The 21,827-nt window shown below is 42.4% G+C and overlaps 1 protein-coding gene and 1 long non-coding RNA gene across 3 annotated transcripts in view; one reads left to right on the forward strand and one right to left on the reverse strand.

The window, feature by feature from the left end:
• LOC116994774 (sine oculis binding protein homolog) overlaps nucleotides 1-5,548 on the reverse strand; it is a 99,084-nt gene extending 93,536 nt beyond the window's left edge. For both annotated transcript variants that reach the window (XM_033056710.2, XM_033056709.2), the window contains exon 1: nucleotides 5,354-5,548. In XM_033056710.2, coding sequence (XP_032912601.1) covers nucleotides 5,354-5,449 — 96 coding nt within the window. In that variant the 5' untranslated portion in view covers nucleotides 5,450-5,548. The remainder of the gene's footprint in view (nucleotides 1-5,353) is intronic.
• LOC116994775 lies at nucleotides 5,304-21,730 on the forward strand. Its single transcript, XR_004417569.1, has 4 exons — nucleotides 5,304-5,386; nucleotides 9,531-9,980; nucleotides 18,127-18,271; nucleotides 18,362-21,730. It is a non-coding gene; the product is annotated as an uncharacterized LOC116994775 (long non-coding RNA).
• Nucleotides 21,731-21,827: the final 97 nt, after the last annotated feature.

The following is a 21,827-nucleotide window of genomic DNA, read 5'->3' on the forward strand; positions in this document are numbered from 1 at the left end:
CCCCTGCATGAAAACAGAGACCAAGCCCTGGTGCCACCCACAGTGTGACCAGAGCTGAGAAGAAAACCACAGAAATCCTGTCCCACATCCTTCCATGCTCATCGTGCCATGCCGTGCACCAAGCAGACAAGTTTTTGAGACCACAGTGGAAACACCAGTCCCCTCTGCAGCTGCCAGCGCACCCAGGCAGTTGGGTTGACATCCCACAGGAGCCAAACCTCCTGCTCTTCTCCAGCTGACAGAGCACCATTACAGCTGCTGACTGCCCAAGCATTCACTACAGCTGTGGCACAAGTAACTCATGACTTCCAAAGAAGCTGGCCCGAAAATGCTCCAGTGCCCCAGTCACACACCACAGTCAAAGCCCTTCCTTCCCAATAGATGGCAGTTCAGCTTTTGCCCACTGCTAAGTCCCAAACCACTTATCACCACTGTGGGGCAATGTGTAATTCGCGTGTTTTAACTCTATGATTTCTCTATTCTTGTACTACACAGAAATATCTTCCCTCCTGGAAGAGCCGGGATAACTAACAATTATGCTCATTGATATTTCGACTTGAATTTGCTCTCTATTCCCCTGAAAGATGAAGAAGAGTGTGTTGACTCACTAGACTGCAGTTTCCCTCCTTTCTGAATCTGACTTATATGCTAGGCAGTAAAAATATAATCACATTTATTCCCACTTTAGGATTCATTTCATCATTAACAGTACACCTACAGTTTGATTTTTCACATTACAGTGCACCATTTCCCCAAATCTTTGTTAATTAATACATTCTCAAGCTATGTCACGTGTGTCTTTCCATCTTAGATCTCTTGACTACCCTTCTCTATGAACCTTATTCACAGGGGGCAAGGCCTGGCTTCACCAAATGAGGCCTGGCAAACACAGAGGTAGGAAACACAGGGGAGAATGAGTCTGTCAGACTCATTTTCTTGTAGATTTTACTGCTGAATGTTTATTTCAGATCTGGGAGGAAGCACAGTGGCTCCATTCCATTTCCTTGCCTGCATAACCCACTCAGTGCAGAGCCCAAACTCACTTTTCACTTTCATTGCATCAAGGAAATAAAAATGTTTCTAGAGGCACTATACAAATCTGGATCGTTTTTCCAGCCCTCATATTCTTTGCTTGTTTATGTTGTCACCATACTGAATTCTATGATTAGACCTTTATACTATCAGAAAGCGAAATTCCACGATGCTTTACTTTCCTTTGTCCTCTCACGTACCTTTGGTTCTGTACAACCCACTTTGTTTGGGGAAGCACTATTTCTGCAGTGCCCTGCCAGGTGAGGCTCCCTGTGCCTCACAGGCAACCCCTTCGCAGCCATCTCGCAGAACTTCCATGCATACTCCACAGAAAAACCTTGGTCTCCTGACATAATACAATTGATAAAGTCTGTCTGCTTTTCCACTTTCCCAAAGACATATTTTGCTTTTCAGGAGAGAAGGGAGGAGTTTCCTTGGAATCTTCCGAGTGCTCTGAGCAAACTGGCTCGCTCCAGGCGCAGGGCTGCTACGCCTGCTTCACCACTTTCCTCCTCCTGACAGTAGTACTTTCAAATGCCAAACAGGGACTATTTAAACACTAAACTGAAAGATATTCTGATGAGTTTACTATTAAATGATAACAGATGGGGCTGCCCTAAGCTTTAGGCACCAGGAACAAAGCCCAATTTCATATACAAATTAGTTTTTGAGAATATTTATGGATAGCAAACTCCTTGGGCACACGGAGGAGCCCTGTGAAATTATAACACAAATTAATTGCTTACCTTTCAACTGCTAGAGACACATGGATAAATTGCCTCATCTGTGCAGGAGAACTTCCAGTGCAATTCAGTACTGGATGTAACCTCACTTCACAGCATTGCAGAGCACCTAGCTATTCCTCCTGAGCAGCACTGCTACCTGGCAGCAGGATGGCAAATGGAAATAAGCTGAGGAGACATGGATGAGGGATCCACCACTGTGCCTAAGCAAGTGCTTCCATCAATTAAACTTTTACAAATATTTTGGTCTTAAAACAGTAGTGGGTTCCCTGATGACAATAGGCTTGGATCTGTGAGGTCTTCTGTTATTCACCAGCAAGTGAAAAACGGCACCAAACTGAATTTCAGAATAACTATCTGCTTTTCTTCCAAGGCACGAGGTGAGGGCTACCTCTGGAAGAAGAACTGGAAAGTCTCATCTTAAGGAGGACAAAAGGAAAAACAAGAAAATACAAAAGAGTGGCTATAAAGGTCACAGTGCAACAAAACAGTTCCTCGTGAATATATTTTTCATGGAAATGTAATATCAGAAAACTGTGCAGAGTCATGTACTTTTTGCATACAACATTGTATCAAATTAAAATTTGTTATAACCATTGTGTACATTAGGTTAGTGATAACAAAAACGTAACTCAATATCTGGCATAAGGAAAGAGCGAGCAACCTGAATATCCATCCAGTCATGTTAAAACCAAGCTGTGACACTACTGTTGGAAAACACTAAAGCAAGCAGTTAGGTGTTGTGATCCTTCTCGAGTAAATATCTGACTGTATCAAACAGCAAATCTCAAAGGAAGTCTCTGATGAGGTAATATTATTGCTCATTCATAGTGCCTTGAATTTACTGTACTTAAAATAGACACTTGTACCAATGGCCTTTTTATAATCCGAAAGGGGGGACAAAAAGAAATCACATATACACCAGTCCTTTTTCTTTCTGCTAGCAAAGGGAGGCAATTCGATCCAACGTGGGCTGAAACCTGAGTAGGTCACTGTACACCATGATAAAATTCCCTAACCCTTGAGCCAAATTTCCCTGAGGGGGCCCTCCTACTTCTCCTTCACTTTCCAAGCTGACTTTTCCATTCCCTCTCTCGTCTTTTCCTCCCCTTCATCTCTTTCATTTCCCCTACCTTAAAGCCTTGATATCTGATCTGCTGCTGATACTCAGGTTACAGTTTTTACAGCTTAGGCTGTCTATTGCTGTATACATTCCTTTCTTTCTGCTCTGCTGTGATTACTTACCAGAGCTTATTTTACACTGGTCCAGATGAAAGCAGTTCAGATGAAGGGAAACAGTCAGCCTGTTTGAACATTACAGATACAAACCTACACAAGGGCACATTGTGCTCCCTCTGTCATTTCACTGCAAACATTTTGCACACTGTAACCGATTTGTTACATTATTGTATTCCCCAGGTTTATTAAGAACAACTAGACGTCTTAATTCATCAGTAAAGAAAAAGGGTAGATGATCACCACAGATCATCACCACAAAATTCAAACTACTTCTTTTTCCTCCCCCCTCTTTTTCCCTTCTTAGATGATAGCAGCCAACTGTCCTACTGAAAAATGCATAGCATATATAGCATAGCATATATAGCATAGTTTATACTGAAAGGTGGGCTATGGAAGGTTCTGCCATCAGCTGTCTCACTATCAACTAGAAATTACATGGGTTCAAAATGTCCTTTCTACACACATTTAGTTTTTAAGTCAGCTGAAATCTTGAGGTTCCTAACCTTTAGCAGTTAGTCATGATTAAAAAAGAGAAAGTCTCTACATGAAGGTTAATGCCAATGCTTAATACCAAAGCATTAGTTTAAAATTGTGTAATTTTTCTCCTTCACACAATGTTGTTTTTGTTTCTTCCTCACCCTTTCAGACAAACATCTGTTATACTGTAGAAGAACAACTATCTCCCAAACCGCTGAGTGTGCCTGCAGCCAAAGTAAACAAAACAAACCCAGAGGATCCAGCACAGTCAGCCTTTATATCCAGCCAGGATAACATTTCACATGTTTTGATTAAAATTAGCTAATTTGTAATTCTAGAACCTATGAAACTTAAAAGCTGCAATCCATATAGATCACATTAGGCGATGCTCTGAGGGGCCAATGCCCTGTACTACAGACCTCTGCAGTCCTCAAAACTATGTGGGATTACAGCGAGCAATGACTCTCCGGTGGCTGCACAGAGCCCTCTCCGAAAATAGGATGTGTCACATATCTCACAAAGAAAGATCCCGCTCCTCTGGACTTGAAGCTACTACAGTTTGTTTCCAAAGAGATGCACCAACACGTTATTTTGTTTGTGCCCCTAATACTGCTCTTGTCCATATTTACACCTGAAATGCACACAGAACCGTGTACGCCCTCATTACACAGGCAGCAAGAACAAGAACGCCTGCCTTGGGCAGGAAAAGGCACCTAAGCGAAATTAGTGATGTGCAAAAGAGGGGAGAGGGGAGGGGACGGTGCATTCCCGTTCAATTTTATATGGGGAGATCAATGTTCCGGAAAGCAAAGATATTTTCACTAGGCATCATGCATATTTATACACTCGCCTATATAGTATACGTACTATGTGAACGACTGACATTTTCCAGGCAGTCTTCCACTTACAATCAGCCTTTTAATAAATGACATATTCAAATTAAATCTCAGCAGCTTTATCTCGTAGCCAAACTATGCTGTTTTAGTCACTTTATCTGCGCTATAACAACAACAAGTTCAGCTGAAGTCTAGCAATACATTGTTACCAACTTTGGGGAATTAGAGACACCAAACAAATAGGCATGAAAAGGACACGGAAAACAGGCGCAAAAAATAGGACCGGTCCATCTTGGAACAGCGACCTAATGATAAAAGAAGTTCCAAAATAGCGGTTTTGTGCCATCGCAGCCATCCCAACATCTGGAGCGGCCGCCAGAGCACAGCTGGAGTGGCACCGGTTCCTATCAGGCAGGACAGCCCTCCGAGGGGTAAACACATTTCCATCAAAAGCAGCCCTCGGACAAGCCACCTTCCAGCGACACCTCTGCGCTGCCGTGAGCCGCGGAGCGGAGCGGTGCAGCAGAGGAGGAGGCGAGAGGGACAAGGAGAGAAAAGGAGTCTCCGCGCTCAAGTGCGAGACCGATGCACGGCTCAGACCGCAACGTTTCACTTTGACAATTTAATTACACAGTTGCAGCTGGCTACTGAAAAAAAAAGGACAGAAATACGGTGTTTAAAAGAGATCCCTTTCTTTCCTAACTTTAAGGGCTTCGCAGCTACCTGAGGGGGCGGCTATAGAAAGAAAGAAAGGAAAAATAAAATAGGCTCATCATTGGCACCCGAGGAGCTTAAAAGCCCAACGAGAGAGTTATTTTTAAAAAATAAATAAAGCTGATCAATGAACAGGATTTGCAGCCTGTGAATTCGTCTCTGTTTGCAGCCCAGGAGGCGGAGTTGAGACACATTCAGTGCATCCTACAAAAAAAAAAAAATGACAAGAGATCCTTTCTTATTTCATCTCCATGCTCGGAGGCGGGGGGTGCGGGGGGGGACCCCGCTCCCGTGCCCATCACAGGCACCTACCTTCATCTCCTCGTTGATCTCCCGCTTCACCGGGTGAGCCGGCTTCCTGCTCCTTTTATTTTCGGGAGGTCTCCCTTCTTTCTCCATTTCTGCCATTTTTTGCGCCTACTTGGTGGTGGTGGTGGTGGAGATGAAATGGCTGCTGGTGCTCTGGGGGGGCCGGGAGGGGCGCGGGGGGGCGGCGGCGGCTCTCAGTGGTGGCAGGCGGCGCCGCGGAGGGCCCGGGGGGAGCGCGGCGGCGGCGGCGGGCGGGCGGGGGGCGCGGGCGGGCAGGGGCGCGGGTGCCCCGGCGAGTCAGCCATCTTCTGCCTCGCCGCCGGCCCGCATGGGAGCGGCGGGGCGGGCGGGCGGGAGGCAGCGCGGAGCGAGCCGGCCCCGCGCCTGCTGTGGCGCTGCTGGCGGGCTGCCGCGGAGGGGGCGGCGGAGGGAAGGGGGAGGCCGGCCCCGGACCGCCGGCGGGCGGGGCTTGCCGGCACCGAATCGGCCGCCGCTGCCCGCCATGGGAGCCGGGGAGGGGGGAGGCGCCGAGCACCGGGCGGAGCGGAGCGCAGCGGAGAGGAGGGGGCGGTGCGCACACGCCCCCGCCCCCAGCCCGGGATGGGGATGGGGATGGGGATGGGGAGCGGGGCCCGGTGCCCTCCGGCATCACCCGAGGGGTCTGCCCGGCCTGCGCCCCTCTACGCAGCCGACTCGACCCGTCCCGTCCCGTCCCGTCCCCGACGCTTTCAGCCGAGGCTCTCCCCCTGATCACTCCTGTTTTTCCCTTTATCTCCGGCGGGGAGGTGCGGATGAATGGTTTGGTGGGACGCGCTTCAGCGAGGAGGTGCCGGATTACAGCACGCACTGTGGGCGATACATTGATTATTCCTAGGCTCTGCTTTCCCGCTTTCCCTGGCAGTCCCTGATTACCCGATACAACACACTACGGCACGGGGGTGTCCATTGTTCCGATAGTCAAAATTGTGATCGTACGGGGTTTCTCATTACGACTGCGGTACACCTTAAAACGATACATTTTTTTATAAAAACACCCAAACCCACAGTCGAAAGATAAACTGTGTTCCGTGTGGGCATGAGTAGGCTCCCCATAAAAATCTCTGTTTAGCCTGTCAAAGACAAGTTCGGTTTGCGTGCAACAATGTCTCATTTACATTCTCTGTTTCCGAAGCTTTAAATCACTGGCACTTCTTAGCATGAAAAGTTGAGCTCAACTTTGCTCGTTTCGTTACTAAAATGAGCCTTGCCTGCCTGCCTGTCAGAGCGATTAGAGACACGGGACACATTTTCTCCCGTGACTTTGAGAATAAGAAGAAACGGGGATTTTACACAGTCTCAGCTGTTAGAGCATCGAGCATCAAAAAATGAGACAGCTACCAGACTGAGCCGGTAAAATCCTAGAGCACATCCGCGGGGGTAAGGTCACGGCCGCTGCGAGGCGAAGGTGCTGCCACTCCCCTCGCTGCCTCAAAGAATCAGGCAGATGTTGGAAAAGACCCAAATCTGATCGCTTGTTTTTGGCAGAGCAGCAGGACCTCGCAGAGACCCTCGAGAAAGCTCTGCTGACAGCAAAGAGTTGCAGGAGTTCAGCCGCAGCAGGACTCGTGCTGTGGGCTCGGTCCATTCCATGCACCCCAGGAACACAAGGTCTGGGCTCAAACCCACCAAGCAGCAAGCATGAGAAGAAACCAAGGGTGTTTCTTTTCTCTGCTTGTAGTGTTTTAAAATACAGCGATTTCTCAAACTTGTAGAAACTAACTTGTGACTGCAGGTAACCTTCAAAGGATGATGTTTACTAGAGAGGTTTCCCTCCTCCTGTGCCCCACCACCACCAGCACAACCTCACCTCTATGTTTTGCTTATCGTATTCTATTACAAACAAATCGGTACAGTTGAGCTCTCATTAAGTACATGAGATATTCCCAGAATCTCAGTGTATTCTTTCACACAGTAAGAATAAGATAGGCAGCACAAGGGGAAGTTGCTTTTAAACACAACCTCACATGGCTCTTTGAAACCTTTGGCTGGAAAAAGCCAGCCAACCTCAGACAACTTTGAACAACCACCACCTTGCCGATGCATTAAGTCACTCTAATGCAAAAGATAAAACTAGTTCTTGTATTACATATATCACTAGTTTCTCTGAAGAGTGGATGGAAGAGTTTTAAGGAAAACATTAAAACTTCTGCTAAACAGAGTATTGCCTCAAATGTTTCTTGTTCAGTGAAACATCAGAGGACTACTTCTCAACACTTACTGTGTGTATTGTAATAAAGCACTGGCACTGTTTCATTAAGCACTGCATAAATTTAACAGGTTTGAGTTGACAATCTGACAAAAAGATTAATCTCAAACTCCCAGCATAAACAGAACTTCCTTTAATGTTGCAAGATACTTAGGAGAAGGTATTTGCAAGCCTAGGTGATGTGAATTGACTACAGCAGGTTACGGCGAGTAGACCAGAATGAATTTTTTTCAGGATCAAGTCTGTCATTCCAGTTTTCCTGACTAGCATCTGAAGGTTTGGCTGCAAATTGAAGCTCTTCCCACCCCTCTTGCTACCAGTTCTGAATGCTGATTCTCACTTCTTGATCACCAAAAGTAACAGCATTCAGCTGGGCTTTTTTCACAGTATTTTTCTGAATGCTTTTGAATGGAGATGTGAACTTATTTCTCCTGACAGTAGGCTCATTTTCTCAACTACTTCTGGTAAGCGCTTTAAAAAGAAAACCTCCAGTCCCCCAGTACCTTGTCAACCACCAGATGAAAGCCACAGTCTTAAAACATACCCTGTTTTTCTCAGTATTTAATGTAGGACCGGGATGGATACAAAAGTTCTACCTCTCTGTGTCCTAATAATAGTATCTCCATCTGACAGCAGGTTATTTCTGCAACTGTCATGATTCCTACTTTTCTAGAGCTGTTATTACCTTTATGTATTGCATATTATTACACTGCATATTCTTGGGAAGTAGTTCTTCTAGTGACAGCATATGGAGGACCATCAACACAGAAGTTCATGCATTTAGAGTTCTCAGATGTTATCTGACACACATCGGAGGCACCAAAATAAGTTTTGGAAACCTTCTAATTATTCCACTTGTTACTAAGGGGGATGGAATGACTAACAAAAATGAATGCTTTCAGGTTTTAGTGGTAACTCGGGAATTCATAAGGGGAGGCAGTGTATCAGAATCTATGGAAGCCACACATTTGTCAGCCATACAATGGCATTGATCTGAATATCTCCAAAAAAGTTATGAGAAAATAAATCTGCTATTTACATTACAGGCACCCTAACATTAAACACTTTTACTGAACTGTGGCAGTATCACATATTTTTTTGCATAAAACCCTGTTTTTTTGGTAAAGAATCCTGGTTCTGTAGTTCTCAATATGGATTCTGCAAACATCTTAAACAGGTGAATAAAGGTGACTGATTGGATCAATAGCACTGCTCAGATTTATTCTATAAGACAGAGATACTGGGGTATGTGGTATCAGTAAGCAGCTAACAGCCAAAGATGAAACCCTGATCCTGTGGGGGAATCAGTGAAGATTTTACTCCTGAGTTTAATGAGACCAAATTCCTTGTGAAATTTTCAAGGTGATTTAAAATCAATCTATTAGAGTGTGGGCTCTAACTACAGTGCAGTAGAGAAAGTCTCTCACTGTCAGGATGGTTCAAGGGTTTGAAAGCTGGTTGGTTTTTCAGTCACTTTCAAAGTCTACAAGAAACTATGGGATTCTGCTTTTGATTGGTCTCTATGTCATGGCTAGAACCTGAGTTTTTCCTTTCATTGCCCAAGCCCATGCTCTGCACTCAAGGTTCCATGTTTACCAAGCTCCATATTTTTGCTCTATCACAGATTTGTTTCCTTCTCTGAATTTGCACTTGAGTTTTTGCAAGCACAGTAATTTGGACTTCTCAAAAATAAGTATAATTCATAAAATTACATGTGCAAATGAGTTGCCTAGAATAAATCACCTCAGGTTAAATTTATATTATATTGTTCATAGTCTTATTTATTAGTGTTTAAATGTTTTAAAAGGTGATCTATCCACATACCAGAGCGGCTTTTCAGGTGGCACAAAAGAAATACTTCGCACCAAGTTCTTCGTTTTGGCTTTCATTAATGCATAAGTCTCTTTAATATTATTAATGAGGTATTTCTTCTAGTTTTTTTTCCTGCTGGGGAGGATGAGATAAACAAGCAGGCCTGATTTTTCCAGCTGCTAAATATGCAAGCAGCAGGACAGCTTCAAAGCGAGAGGTTTTAGAAGGCAGCAGCAACAAGGCAACGCTGCTCTGGGGGCACTCTGGAAACAACGTGCCGGTTTTCAGAGGCCGAACCGGGACAAGCGGGGCCATCCCCGGAGCCATCCCCGGAGCCATCCCGGTGCTGCCCCGCGGGAGGCGAGCGGATGGAGCGCGGCCCCGGCCCGAGGAGCAGCATCCCCGCCCGGCGGCCGCGCCGACAGCTCCCCCTCCTGTCCCGCTCCTTCCCGGCACGGCGGGAAACGCATCATGGAGCCTCGGACACCGAAACGTGTTTCAGTACCAGTCTGCGTGCGATTATGCACGTATAAACCCACACGTCCACCCACACACGCAAGGGGAAAGCTGAAGGTAAAAAGGGAGGTTGTTTTCTCTTTTTTTTTTTTTCCCCAAGTAACAGTCCCAGAAGTCGCAGGCCAAAGTAAAGGTGAGGCTCGTAACTAGGTTTTCTTAATATTGCTGATAATTTACCTTATTCCCTGCTTGCCAAGGTGTTGTCAGCTCTCCATCAGGTTTCTTGGTAATGCCAGTCAGCGTGGAAAACATATGTCTATGCAGTCTTTCACCTGTATCCGAAGGGAAGCCATAATAAACAGCAATTTAAATTCAGGTATTTGGTTTGCTGAAGTGTTTAATTAAACAAAGAAATTCATTATGTGAGTTCACAGAAAAGTTCCATTACGTTGATTTTTTTTTTTTTTTCTCGTTTGGCTTGAAGTGGAAATGTTCCTCTGACTTTTTGTTTGGCACGCTAAGATGATAGATTATTAATGCCATCACAAGTAAATAAATGCAGCGAATAATTAAAATATTGGCTTCCAATATTTTTTTAATAAGTAGACAGCCATTTTCATACACATGGAAAACATATATATGAGTTTCTCTCTTGCTTCAGTTCCACCCAAACCCCACTTCCACTTCGGTGATGTTTTTTTCACCCATACCTTGGAGAAGGGGTACATTCCACTCGTTCCTGAGCTTGGACGAGCGCCCACAGCATTGCTCGCACACAGTAGTGTCTGTAGATTCCTTTCTGCTGTGGATACTAATCTCAGTTCAGAGTTTCCTTAGACGATTAGAGGCTGTTCTGCAAAATGTCAAGAAGTAGCCTTTCCAAAGCAGACTCAGTATGGCAGTTGAAATGGGAGTAGTGGCGGCTTTCCAAATACAAAGGTCTGGAAATGTTTGGAGATATTTTAATATTGATGAATATTTCTTTCTTTTTTTTGGTGCTGCTTTAAGGTATCAGTGTCAAATCCGTACGAATTAAGGGCAAGACAGTTCCTTAACACTGTTAATGCTTATTGAAACTAGTGGCAAAAAGGGAGAAACTTTATTTAACTTATTAAATTGTTAATAATAATTGCTCTTTTGACCTGAATCCTCACATAATTTGATAAACAGAAAGAAAAGTTAACTTGTTTCTATGATTCTTTGTTAAATACTTCCAAGTCAGCTGTTAAAATGCCTTTATGTTTCTTGTTTATTTTCTCATGTTCCTTACAACAAAAGTAAGCAAGAAGAAGTCTCTAGCATGAGAGAACACCCACACTACTAAAAACGAATCAATATAAAACCCTTTTAAAAGGCAGCAATGCATTAAAAAACAAATTAGTAAAAATATATATCCCGGACACCAGTATTGACTTTGGGGAAAAATCTTTATCATCTGCATACTGCTACACTCTATCTATCCACAATGGTTATCTAGTGACTCTTCTGTGATGCTTTCATATTGAATACAATGCCAAAAATCAGGCAGAGAAAAATAAAGGACCTATGGATGAGTAAGAAACTTAGACACATTATACCAGACTTGAACTTGGCTGTGACAAGCTATGGGTTTGCAGCTTCATTATAGCTAAGGTCTATACCTCAGAATAAAAGCAGTCTTTTAAAAAGAGATTTTGTGACTCTTTTGAAGTTTCATTTGGTCCAAAATGGTGCTCTACTTGCTCTGTCACACAGTTTGGTAAAAACACATACTAAGCTCTACTTTCTTGAGGGTTTCTTCTTTCATTGGGGCTGACACCCAAAATGCTGATCTCCAAAGGCTGCTTTGGAGAAGGTCTGAGGTACTGAGACACCCTCCTAACCGTGTGTGGGCTGTGCCCCTGTTTCTTACACACATCAAAAGCAGAGAAATGTCAAAGTCAGAAGCAAAACCGGTGAGGGGTGAAGACTTGTGCTCTCTGCAGTAGTCCTAAGCTGTAAAACCTCCCCCTGAGGTGAACTGAGAATATTTACAGCCAAGGCATATTCATTTCTTCACCTACCATTTCTTGACAATGACTGTTTCCTCCCCTTCTGATTATTTTACTTGTCCATACAGAAGGCAGCAAGACAGAGTCTTCTTGGTTTTACTTTAATAAATAGGCAAGTCTCTCTCTCCATGCCACAATGGCAGGAGAAAAGTGGGAGAGATTGTGTGGGATTGGGATGCAGCAGAAAGTTCTCCCTTCTTAATAACTTCACTCTTTTTAAAAATAGATTAATTTTGATGATTCCTGAAAATACTGGTACAGTACTCTACATCAAGTTCTTCCTCCTCTTTTTGTCTTTCTGTGTAGAATAAAAGAATTTTTTTGCAATAATGATAATGCTTTAAACGTTTTCTCATAATCCTGCATTTCCCCTGTAAGCTTTGTTGCATGATATAGTATGTCAGTTTAAGTAACATCTGTCAAGGGATGGAAAGCAATTGCAGGTTCTTTTCATTCATAAAGTCATTCTGGAGTTTCTTGATCCTCAATTTTCTTGTCATGCTTTCAAAAACATTACATAATTTTGTCCAAATTACCCCCTGCATTGCATATACAAGATACAGTGGGTTATTCACTCCTTTCCTGGACCCAAAGAAACATGTCAAGGTATATACACTGATATATACTAAATGATTAAGAGCTGGTAAAAGTTAAGCTTTGACATGTCATTATTTGACAATTACTCTTCTACTGCAATGCTTGTTTTCCTGCCAGCATCTCCCTAGAATCCTACATAACATGTGATTCAATCTCTTGATCTTCTCAGTTATATTTACATTAATTTTACACATCCTAATATATAATGGCAATGCCTTCACACTGATGTGGTGAAAAGTCTGTCAAAAAATCCAAACGTATCTTGGGCATGCATAACAGAGATACATTCAGGACTGGAATGGGGCACATATTTAACAAATAAAAGAATAGTTGGGATTGGAAGGGACCTCTGCAGATCATACAGTCCAACCTCCCAGCTCAAAGCAGAGCAGGTTGGTTCTGTGTCCAGTCAAGTCCTGAATAAGTATGAAGGCTCCATAGCATCTCTGGGCTGCCTCTTCCAGTGTTGCCCATGTGCCTTTTGTCCCATTACTGAAAAAAGCCTGATTCTGTCTTTTCTATTTGCCTCCCCCAATTCAAGTATTTAAACACATTGACCATATCTTCCCTGGGCCTTCTCTTCTCCTTCCTAAACCATCCCAAATCTCTCAGCCTCTCAAACATCAGATGCTTCAGTCCCTTTATCATCTCCATGGCCTCCCACTGTCCTTGCTCCAGTGTGTCCATGGCTCTCTTATACTGTGGAGCTCAGTTCATGACCCAGCAGTCCAGGTGTGTCTCACCAGAGCTGAGCAGAGAGGATCACATCCATCAACCAGCAGTGCTCTTCCTAATGCACCTCAGTCATCTTTGCTGCAAGGCTGCACTGCTGGCTCGTGTTCAGATTGTTGAATACCAGGGTCCCCAGGACCTTCTCTGCAAAGCTGCTTTTTAGCTGCCTCCCCAGCTTTGTTACTACAAATATTGTTCTGATCTGTGTGCAGGATTTCACATTTCTTTGCTGAAATTGATGAGATTCTTGCCAGCCTTTTCTCCTGCATCTTATTAAATTTGTTTTGATTTATGATCTTTTAGGTAATTAGTAATACTATTAGCTGGAAATATTTTGTTTTCATGAACTGTATGGCTTTTCCTAATTAAATCATGCATGCAACATTAATGATAATAATCTATGTCTCTTACCATAAGTAGATTTTGCTTAAAGACAGTCCTGAGAATCCTGCCCTACACAGGCAGGATCATTTGCCTTAAAACATGATCAGCCTTTGTATCCTTCTCCATGCAAGATTCTTGAAGTCAAGTGAAATTATTGATTTCTTTTCACATTGCTAATGGTTAAAGCAGAATTGACATATTCTCACCACTCATTTTCAGGTCACCAGAGGGTGTAGATGGGAGACTCACATACAACTTTCCATACCACCCAGATGGCTCAGCAAAGGTTTGCCACAAAACTTCAGCTTTGGACAGCTTCTGGGAGTAGAGGGTCAGAAACATCATGCTTATTTTCCTTAGTATGCACTGAAATCCTGCTCATGCACAGAGCAAACCCAGTCATGCTGGTGTTTATTCTCAGTATCACTAGAGGTCCCCAGGTGCACCACCATTCCTGCAAGCTCAGGCAGCAGTGGCTTGCAAAGCCAAGTCTCTGTATTATTTCTTCCTCTCACCCCTCAGGACAATGAGAGAAGTTCCCTGCCGCACACTGTGTGTCACAGCTGGAGTCTCTTGAGCCCTGGTGAGATGAGCTGTAGGCTGATATTCACCGGCTTTGCCCAAACTGCCCACACTAAATCTAGGTCCTAGGCCAACGCCAAAACCTTGCCACTCATACCATTATTTAGGGTTTTCTTGTTTGTTGTTAACCAATATTCCAACTACCAGTTAGTATTACAGCTATTTCACAGATGAGAAATCATCTGGAGAAAGATAAAGTGACAAAACACATGTACTGGAGGAGACTCATGGCCCCAACTAGAACTCAGCTCTTATGTCTTGTAAGACAGTCCTGTCACCCTTAACCTTCTTGTAAGTAAGCTAACCTTCTTGGAAAAAATGAAATGTGAGCCTCCCTTTGAACCAGCTTGACTTTGAGCTCCCTCATGAAACACCAACAACCTTTGAAAGAACATGGGGATGGCACCATTGACAGATTTTACCTCAGCTGGCTGCAAATAAAGTTATTTCAAATAACTGCCAAAGCTGTAATTTATCAGACTTTTTCACAGATTCCACAAAAGCAAGGAAATTCAAAGTTGAAAGGCTTTCTCCAGGCAGCACATGCCAAGCATTTGTGCATGAATTGCAGGAGGAAAAACGATATGTTTCTTTTAGAGCTGTTGTTGCCATCACGGAAAGCGAACAAGCATCTGTGCTTTGGAAATCAGTGGATGGAAGGTGTTCCATGAAAGGCAGCATGTGGGAAAGCAGCTTAAAATGGTGAGAGTGTACGAAAGTAGCAGGAGTTCTGAATGCCACCGGGGAGAAGAAGTGGAACAAGGCTGACACATAGAAAGGTGGCGAGAAAGCAAAAAGAAATGCAAAGAGGAATACACTGAAGGGAAAAAAAACCACCCACTTTTGGCTAGAGAATAGGTCTGAACAAATTCCAAGAGAGGAACAGAGAAAAAGAAAAAAATTATAGGGTAAATGGAAAGTGTATCAGATAATTGTGCAGGTGAAAATGTAAGTTGGAGTTTTGGTGTTTTACTGTGGAAACAGACACAAAGCTGAAAATCAGATGTTCCAGCAGGACTCCTGATATAGCAAATCTGTACATTTATAGTACGTGAAAGCTGTAGGATGATTCTCCTCTCTAGCATTTGCCACTGATCCTGAAAAAAACGAGAAGATTCACATTTAGTAATATTTAATTAAAGAGTACTACCTACCTTAAACCACCATAAGTAAGGGTTGTTCTGCCAGTCCTAAGGCTCTTAATTTCACTCCAGGGCTGACGATTTCCTGTGTCACTACAATGTGAAGCTGAATCCAGAGTAACAATTTAATACTTGAGTGCCCAGAGTCAGGCAGATGCTTTGCATAAAAGTGTTCTCTTGTGCTTGTGGAGTGCCTGCAGCTCCCCTGGAGAGCTGGTGGGTGCTAAGCACCTCTGAAAATCAGGTCACTGTCACTCAAGAGCTCAGAAAGCGACTGAGGTGCCAAAGTTTAAGACTAAACTTACAAGTAAGTGACATAATTGCGGAAGACTCTGTCTCCGAAGGACTGCTGTGTTTTCAGTCATTTGAATTTTGATATGTGATAGGCATGCATTCGTAAACTGCCTTTACAACCTAAATTGTAGATGCCTTTATAGTTTGTAACACCCTCCAGAAATTAGGATAAAAGAAAGAAGGCATTAGAGAGGAAAGAAGGAAGATGAGGGGAATTAGTAAAACAGAAATGGATGGAGATGTTGTTCAAGATTATTTTAGACTAGTTTGAGCATGCCTTACTGGTTTTGAATGCAGATAGGAAGCTTAAAATTAATGAAATGGAGTTCTTCCACATAACACATAAAAAAAAAACCAAACTCGGGAACACAGGATGTCCACAGGATGTTTGGAGAGAAAAAGGTCCAAACAGCTTCAAAGAGGAGCTTGGAAAAGCCAGACTTGGAAGATCTGAGAAATCGCTCCATTTTAGTTTATTAAACATGACAGACTTGACAGAGCAACTGGCTCAAGAAGACTCCATAGTGCAGTCAGGTGGGAGCTGGGTAGCCATACCACAGAACTTATTTCTCCATATTTGTATAATTTCTCATTCCATTGGCTTAATCATTTCATTCTGGCTCTTACGGGAGACAGGCTGTGCTATTTTAAATGTTCCCTTCATCTGACTCAATGCTCTCATATACTATTTTGCATTAGTAGCTTATGTTTCCCCTCCTACAGGTTACTTAACTGTGCTTGCCTCAGTCAATTGTTCTTCCTCTTGTCCTTCCGCAGCAGTAACTATGATTGCTGTGATGTCCAAACAGGAACTATTTCAGAGCATGTACTGGAGAGGCAGGCAGGCATCTTAATTACAGGAATTAAAAGGAGAACAGATGCAAATGAGTCGAGTGCTAGGTAAATATAAATGCATCACCCCTTGTACCCTGAGAGTCATCACTCTTTGTCTCCAACAGATTGACATCAGGAGAAATTCAAAAGCAGAGGGAATAGTACTGGAAAATACCTATTTTTAACAGAAGCATTTACCTTGACTGGGGTAAAGTGTATAGATAGCACAATATATTATAGATGGATATCTTTGTAATTTCCCCAAAGCCATTTAGTCAGTGCTGTTTAAAATGCACTATTTTTTTCAGACACAGAATTACAAGGATGGATTCAAATGGTTTTAACTTAAATTTTCCAACTCAAATTGAAAAAATATTTTCTGTATCATCCATGTTCATACATTCACTTTCATATATTGAGCTTGGTTCCCAGACTGGCATTACTTTCCACCTGGTAGCAAGGCAGTGAGTGGGCACAGAGGTAGAGAAGTCCCTAAGAAAACTGTTTTCTCCATTGCTCTGGGCTTTAAAGTTGATCAGTTAACAGCAAGCCAGTGCTGTGCAGCTCTGCTCGGGGAGTGCTTTCTTGGGAACTGGATCTTTCAGGCATGTTTCAAAGGTGACTCATAAACAGAAAGGTACAGAAACACAGGTGGTGGTAACAAAGACATTGGTGACTTCTACAAAGTATACTTCAGGGAAAATGTGCAGCCAGCCTTAGCTTCCAGTCTAAGTAATACAAAGAGAAAGACAGAAAAAGGTGTCCAAACCCAGGACTACCAGCAGAAAAAAACATTTAGAATTGCATCTATGTTTTGACTATGTATGTGAATAGCAAGCAGCAAAATACAAATAACACTTCATAAATTACATACATTTAATCCCCAAGAAGTAAGTATTTAAACTGAGAAATCAATTTCCATTTATTTATTTAAGTCCACATAAAATGTGCATGATGTTGTGTATGTTTGCCAGTTTCCTGGTCATACTATTACTATAATCTTTGGTTTCTATCTCTACCTGATAATTGTTTCACAATTCAGATAGAGTTTTTCAAACCATTTTTCACCTAACATAAAAAAAAAAATCCCTTTTTTAATCCTTGCTTTCTAAGTTATCCTTTTTTTTTTTTTTTTCTTTGTTTGTTTGTTTGTTTGTTTGGGTTTTGGTTGTTTTGGTTTTTTTATCCCAAATCACATCTTCTCTGTTTTTGCGGGATACTGAGGTGGAACTCATTGAAAATAAATCCATAGAAAATCTAGAAATTTGTGGGGTGGGGAATTTAATAGAGGGTACATGGGTAAGCCTTTGTTCAGCATGGCTGTCACTTCCTCTTTGCTGCATTTCACTCTTATCCAAACCATGAATTCCTTAGGTAGGGTACCATCTCCTTTGTTCTGGTTTTGAAATGTGTCTGGTTGGTTTTCTACTGCTACTGATGTTCAATTAAATACAAATAATAAATAGTTAATGGTTTGCTGAGCTGCAGAGGTGGGGCTAATCAGTTGAGACTTCATGGGGTGGTTAATGATGGATTAGGAATGGGGGAACTGATAAAGCTGAATATTTAAAGACTAATATTGTACAGGATGATGGATGTTTTGTCTGCTCTGATTGCGTATGAGCAGAAACTAACAATGTGCTTATCTTCCTCCTCCTTCTATTGTAGATTACTCGGCTCCAATATGTTGTTGCTCTGAGCCTCTGTCCAAATTCCCCTGAGTGGAGCACTGCCCACCAGAGGAGATGGCCTGAGAGGCTCTTCCAATGGGAATTGGGTGGGGAGGTGAACAAGCAGTGACTCTACAAAGGGGGTGCGTTATCAGCTGCACGCTTGTCTACTGCTGTTCATACTCAGCTTGCTGAAATGGAGGGATTTCAATTGATTTTGCTTTCTTTTGCAGCGCTGACTGATGAGCCAGTGAGGAGGCAGCTGCGTTCTGAGGGCATGTGGCACAGGAGGGGTTTGTCCCACTGCCTTTGCGGCGCTGCTGAGACCCTGCGGGATCTTTGGCTTCCCATCTGTGCCATGTACCGATGAGCTACCGTATCCCTGAGCCTGGGGTGCAGAATGAAAAGAGTTACAGACACCTTCTCTGTCAAAGGACCCCTATGTATCACAGCTACATTTATTTGTTTTTTAAAAATCCTTCGCATTTGTTGTGATTTATTAACCAGCAACATATTAAGCTCTGATATTGGTATCACAGTAGGTATAATTAGGTTTAAAAATTAATACTTCTAAGTGTCAAATTCTGTCCAAGGGACGTGACTCCTACTGAAACCAATGGATGCTAAATGATGGTGTTTTTTCAGTGTCTAACTATGGGATCAATATGGCCTTCGCCCTTGTCAGTGGTTCTGTCAGCTGCTAGGAAGACAGGCAGCCTTGCAGACAAGACACAGACAAGGAGGTCAAGAGAAGTGGATTCTTTTCTCAGTTTGCCTTAGGGCTTTTGCAAAGCCTTGGACAAATCACACAACCTCTCCATTAAACCTTCTGACTTCCAAAATGGAAATGATCATTACTCTCTGGTTTCCCAGGATGCCATGAAATAAATCAATTCTTGGGAGAAGGGAAAAAGGGGGGAATAGGTGTGTGTGGGAACAAGTCCATGGGTGCTTTGGAAGGAACAGTCATATTTCTCTTCACTTTTTTTTTTTTGTAAACAGTCTTGGAATGCACCTGGGATTTAACATATTAAAAATTAAGCAATATCTAGAAGATTTAGTCATGTAGACAGGTTACAGTTACTACAATATATAACATTGCTACTCGCATTCTCATATAGACATAATTTATTTTGGATAAATGGATAATTGAAAGTCCAAATGCTCCCAGTCAAATGAGAATGCTTTGCAATTGTTTTACTTTAGATGGCAGTTAGGAAAATATTTCATGTTTCATTTGCTAGAAAAGAGACCCAGAGTTGGCACTAGTAGTCACTTTGATGTATCCTCTGGTTCATTGGTCCAGAGCATGCTGATGTAAACAGAAGTGTCGCTTGACCTGTCATCTTTGTTCTTCAACTTTGATACTGGCCCCCTCCAGTGGCTTCTTTCTCTTCCTGGGGGGGCTTTAAAAAGTCACTTGATATGGAAAAAAAAAAAAAAGACTCAGTTGCCTTCTCTATTTAAGACTCTAAAGAAATAGACATGTCTATTGTACAGTCACTGAAGCTCTTGAAACAGTGTGGATTTTTCTCTCCAGTCCTGTGGGGAAATGAGCAAAGGAGAAAAAAAAAAGCATGTGGTTTTGTCCACAACTTATGATATGGTAAGTACATAGTACTTTTGCTTCTGATGGGTTTTTTTTTGAGAGGGAAACTGAGAAGCTCAGTTTCAGAAACAGGCAGTGCAAATAGCAATGCCTATGGGTAAGTTGGTCCATCATTGCCTATTATAGAACCCTGGTTTTTGATGCCTGTAACTGTCAAATATTAGCTAATTTGTAATGATTTTTTCCTGTGATTGGTGTGCCAGCCTGAAGCTGATTTTTAAAATAGTTCACTCTGTTTGAAAAATGAGGTTAGCAAAAAACCACATTCTCCTTGTGTTAAAAAATATCATTGGGTTGCATGACTGATAAACTCTCCATGCTCTAAACCTGAAATTTGGCAAAGGATTTGCCAAGGCTTTGGAGGGTTCCACCCATAAACACGTATGATAAGAAGAGCCTGTGATTAGGCCACATGCTATGCAGACAAGAGGGTTAATGAAGGTGAGGGAGAAGGCTGTGACAAGATTGAAAGAACAGTAGTCTGTAGAGATGGTGTGGGACTGAAGCAAAGAAGATGGAGATGGAGAGAAAGGCACTATGAACTTAGACCAGGAGTCAAAAATGAACTACTGAAGTAAGACTCATAGGTTGCTGAGAGAAGGGAAAGGGATGAAGGCATTGGGCTGGGAGACAGAAAGCCCTTAGGTATTACAATACAATCTTCTCAAAGAGTCTCTGTGGTCAAGAAATAGTAATTTCAAAAAAAGACGGAAAATGACTGACAAAATATTTGCTTTATTCCTCTAGTAATTGCTGCTTTTAAAGTATATCAACCTACTGATGGTGAATTGTGAGGAAGCCCTAGTGATAGTGTGCAGCATTGTCAATATCAAGGGTCTTGCCCTAGTTCTAAACCATGTGAAATTAGAAGAAGAACTCTGCATAGAGTGTAGAGGCATTGAGATTTTTAGAATAACATAAAGAACAGCAATTTTAAAAAGTTAAAGTCTCACATGTTAGGAGATGGTAGGTTTACTGCCCATTGAACCCTAATTCTCCCTAGTTTATATGTATTATTTTAAGCAGACTTTAATTGTATAATCATGTTGAGTTTTTCACAGAACACTAACCACATTAAGTGCAAGAATGGATATGGCTCAGGAAATGAATCAAGGAACTTGTCACCGTTACAGGATGAGGTGCCTTGGTAGCTCCTCTTAAGTGCATCCCTCCGGCAATTTTCATTAACTTAGGCTTTCTGCATAGAAACATGCCACTGCATTCTGTCATTTCTAAACTGTGTTTATGAGCAGAAACTCCCTATTTAGCAACAGTTTGTTCTGTGACACCAGCTAACTAAACTGCCTCGGTGGCAGCTCCTTCAAAGCAAAGCTTTATTTTCTCAGAGACAGGCAGCACAGAAAGCAAAGAGTTGACACCAGAAACTTAACTCTTAGGTTACCTTTCCAGTTCTCACAGGTTTTCTCTATTCTAGTTTCTCCGCTTTCCATTGGGAGAGGTCACTTAGGAGATGCCACAGGCATGTCCAGGTGTTGTTGACTCCACAGTCAAAGCCCTTCCTTAGGACAGTATGTTTTACAGTTCTGGAGTTGTCTCAGGTGTCGAAACAACAAATATCTTGTCATTTTTATTGAAAAACAGGTAAGGGCATTCCTTTTTAGCAGCTTCTCCCTTGCAAATGCAAGAATTATATTGTGCTTTCCTGGACATCTTTCTTTGTGATGGGATTGTTTTCTATTTGCATCTTCTTTTACAGTAGTATCTTCAACATAACTCTCTTTAAATAAGGCAAACAAAATCAAGCGACTTGTATCTTGTATTTCCAAAGATAAGAAAGTTAACACCCTCATTTTCAACATGAATGTAGTAAATAGGACAATTTTCTCATCAGAACTTTGCCTGATTTGTTGAAACAAAGCCCTGAAGATATAGAAGGAATGGATATCAGTGATTGTAAAGACAGACCATATTCTTGCTGAAGTATCTGTGGGTGTGAAGAAGTCACTTAAATCAAATTTCTGAAGATGGCCAATGAGTTTTTCTCTTCTGTTAAGTCTGTTCTCTGAAACATAATATCTATTTTCTGAATTCACAAGTTTTGGGGGCAGGTGCCTGCAAAGAGGCATTGG

This window comes from Catharus ustulatus, chromosome 3, assembly GCF_009819885.2.
Source record: "Catharus ustulatus isolate bCatUst1 chromosome 3, bCatUst1.pri.v2, whole genome shotgun sequence".
In the NCBI taxonomy this organism is placed as follows: Eukaryota; Metazoa; Chordata; class Aves; order Passeriformes; family Turdidae; genus Catharus; species Catharus ustulatus.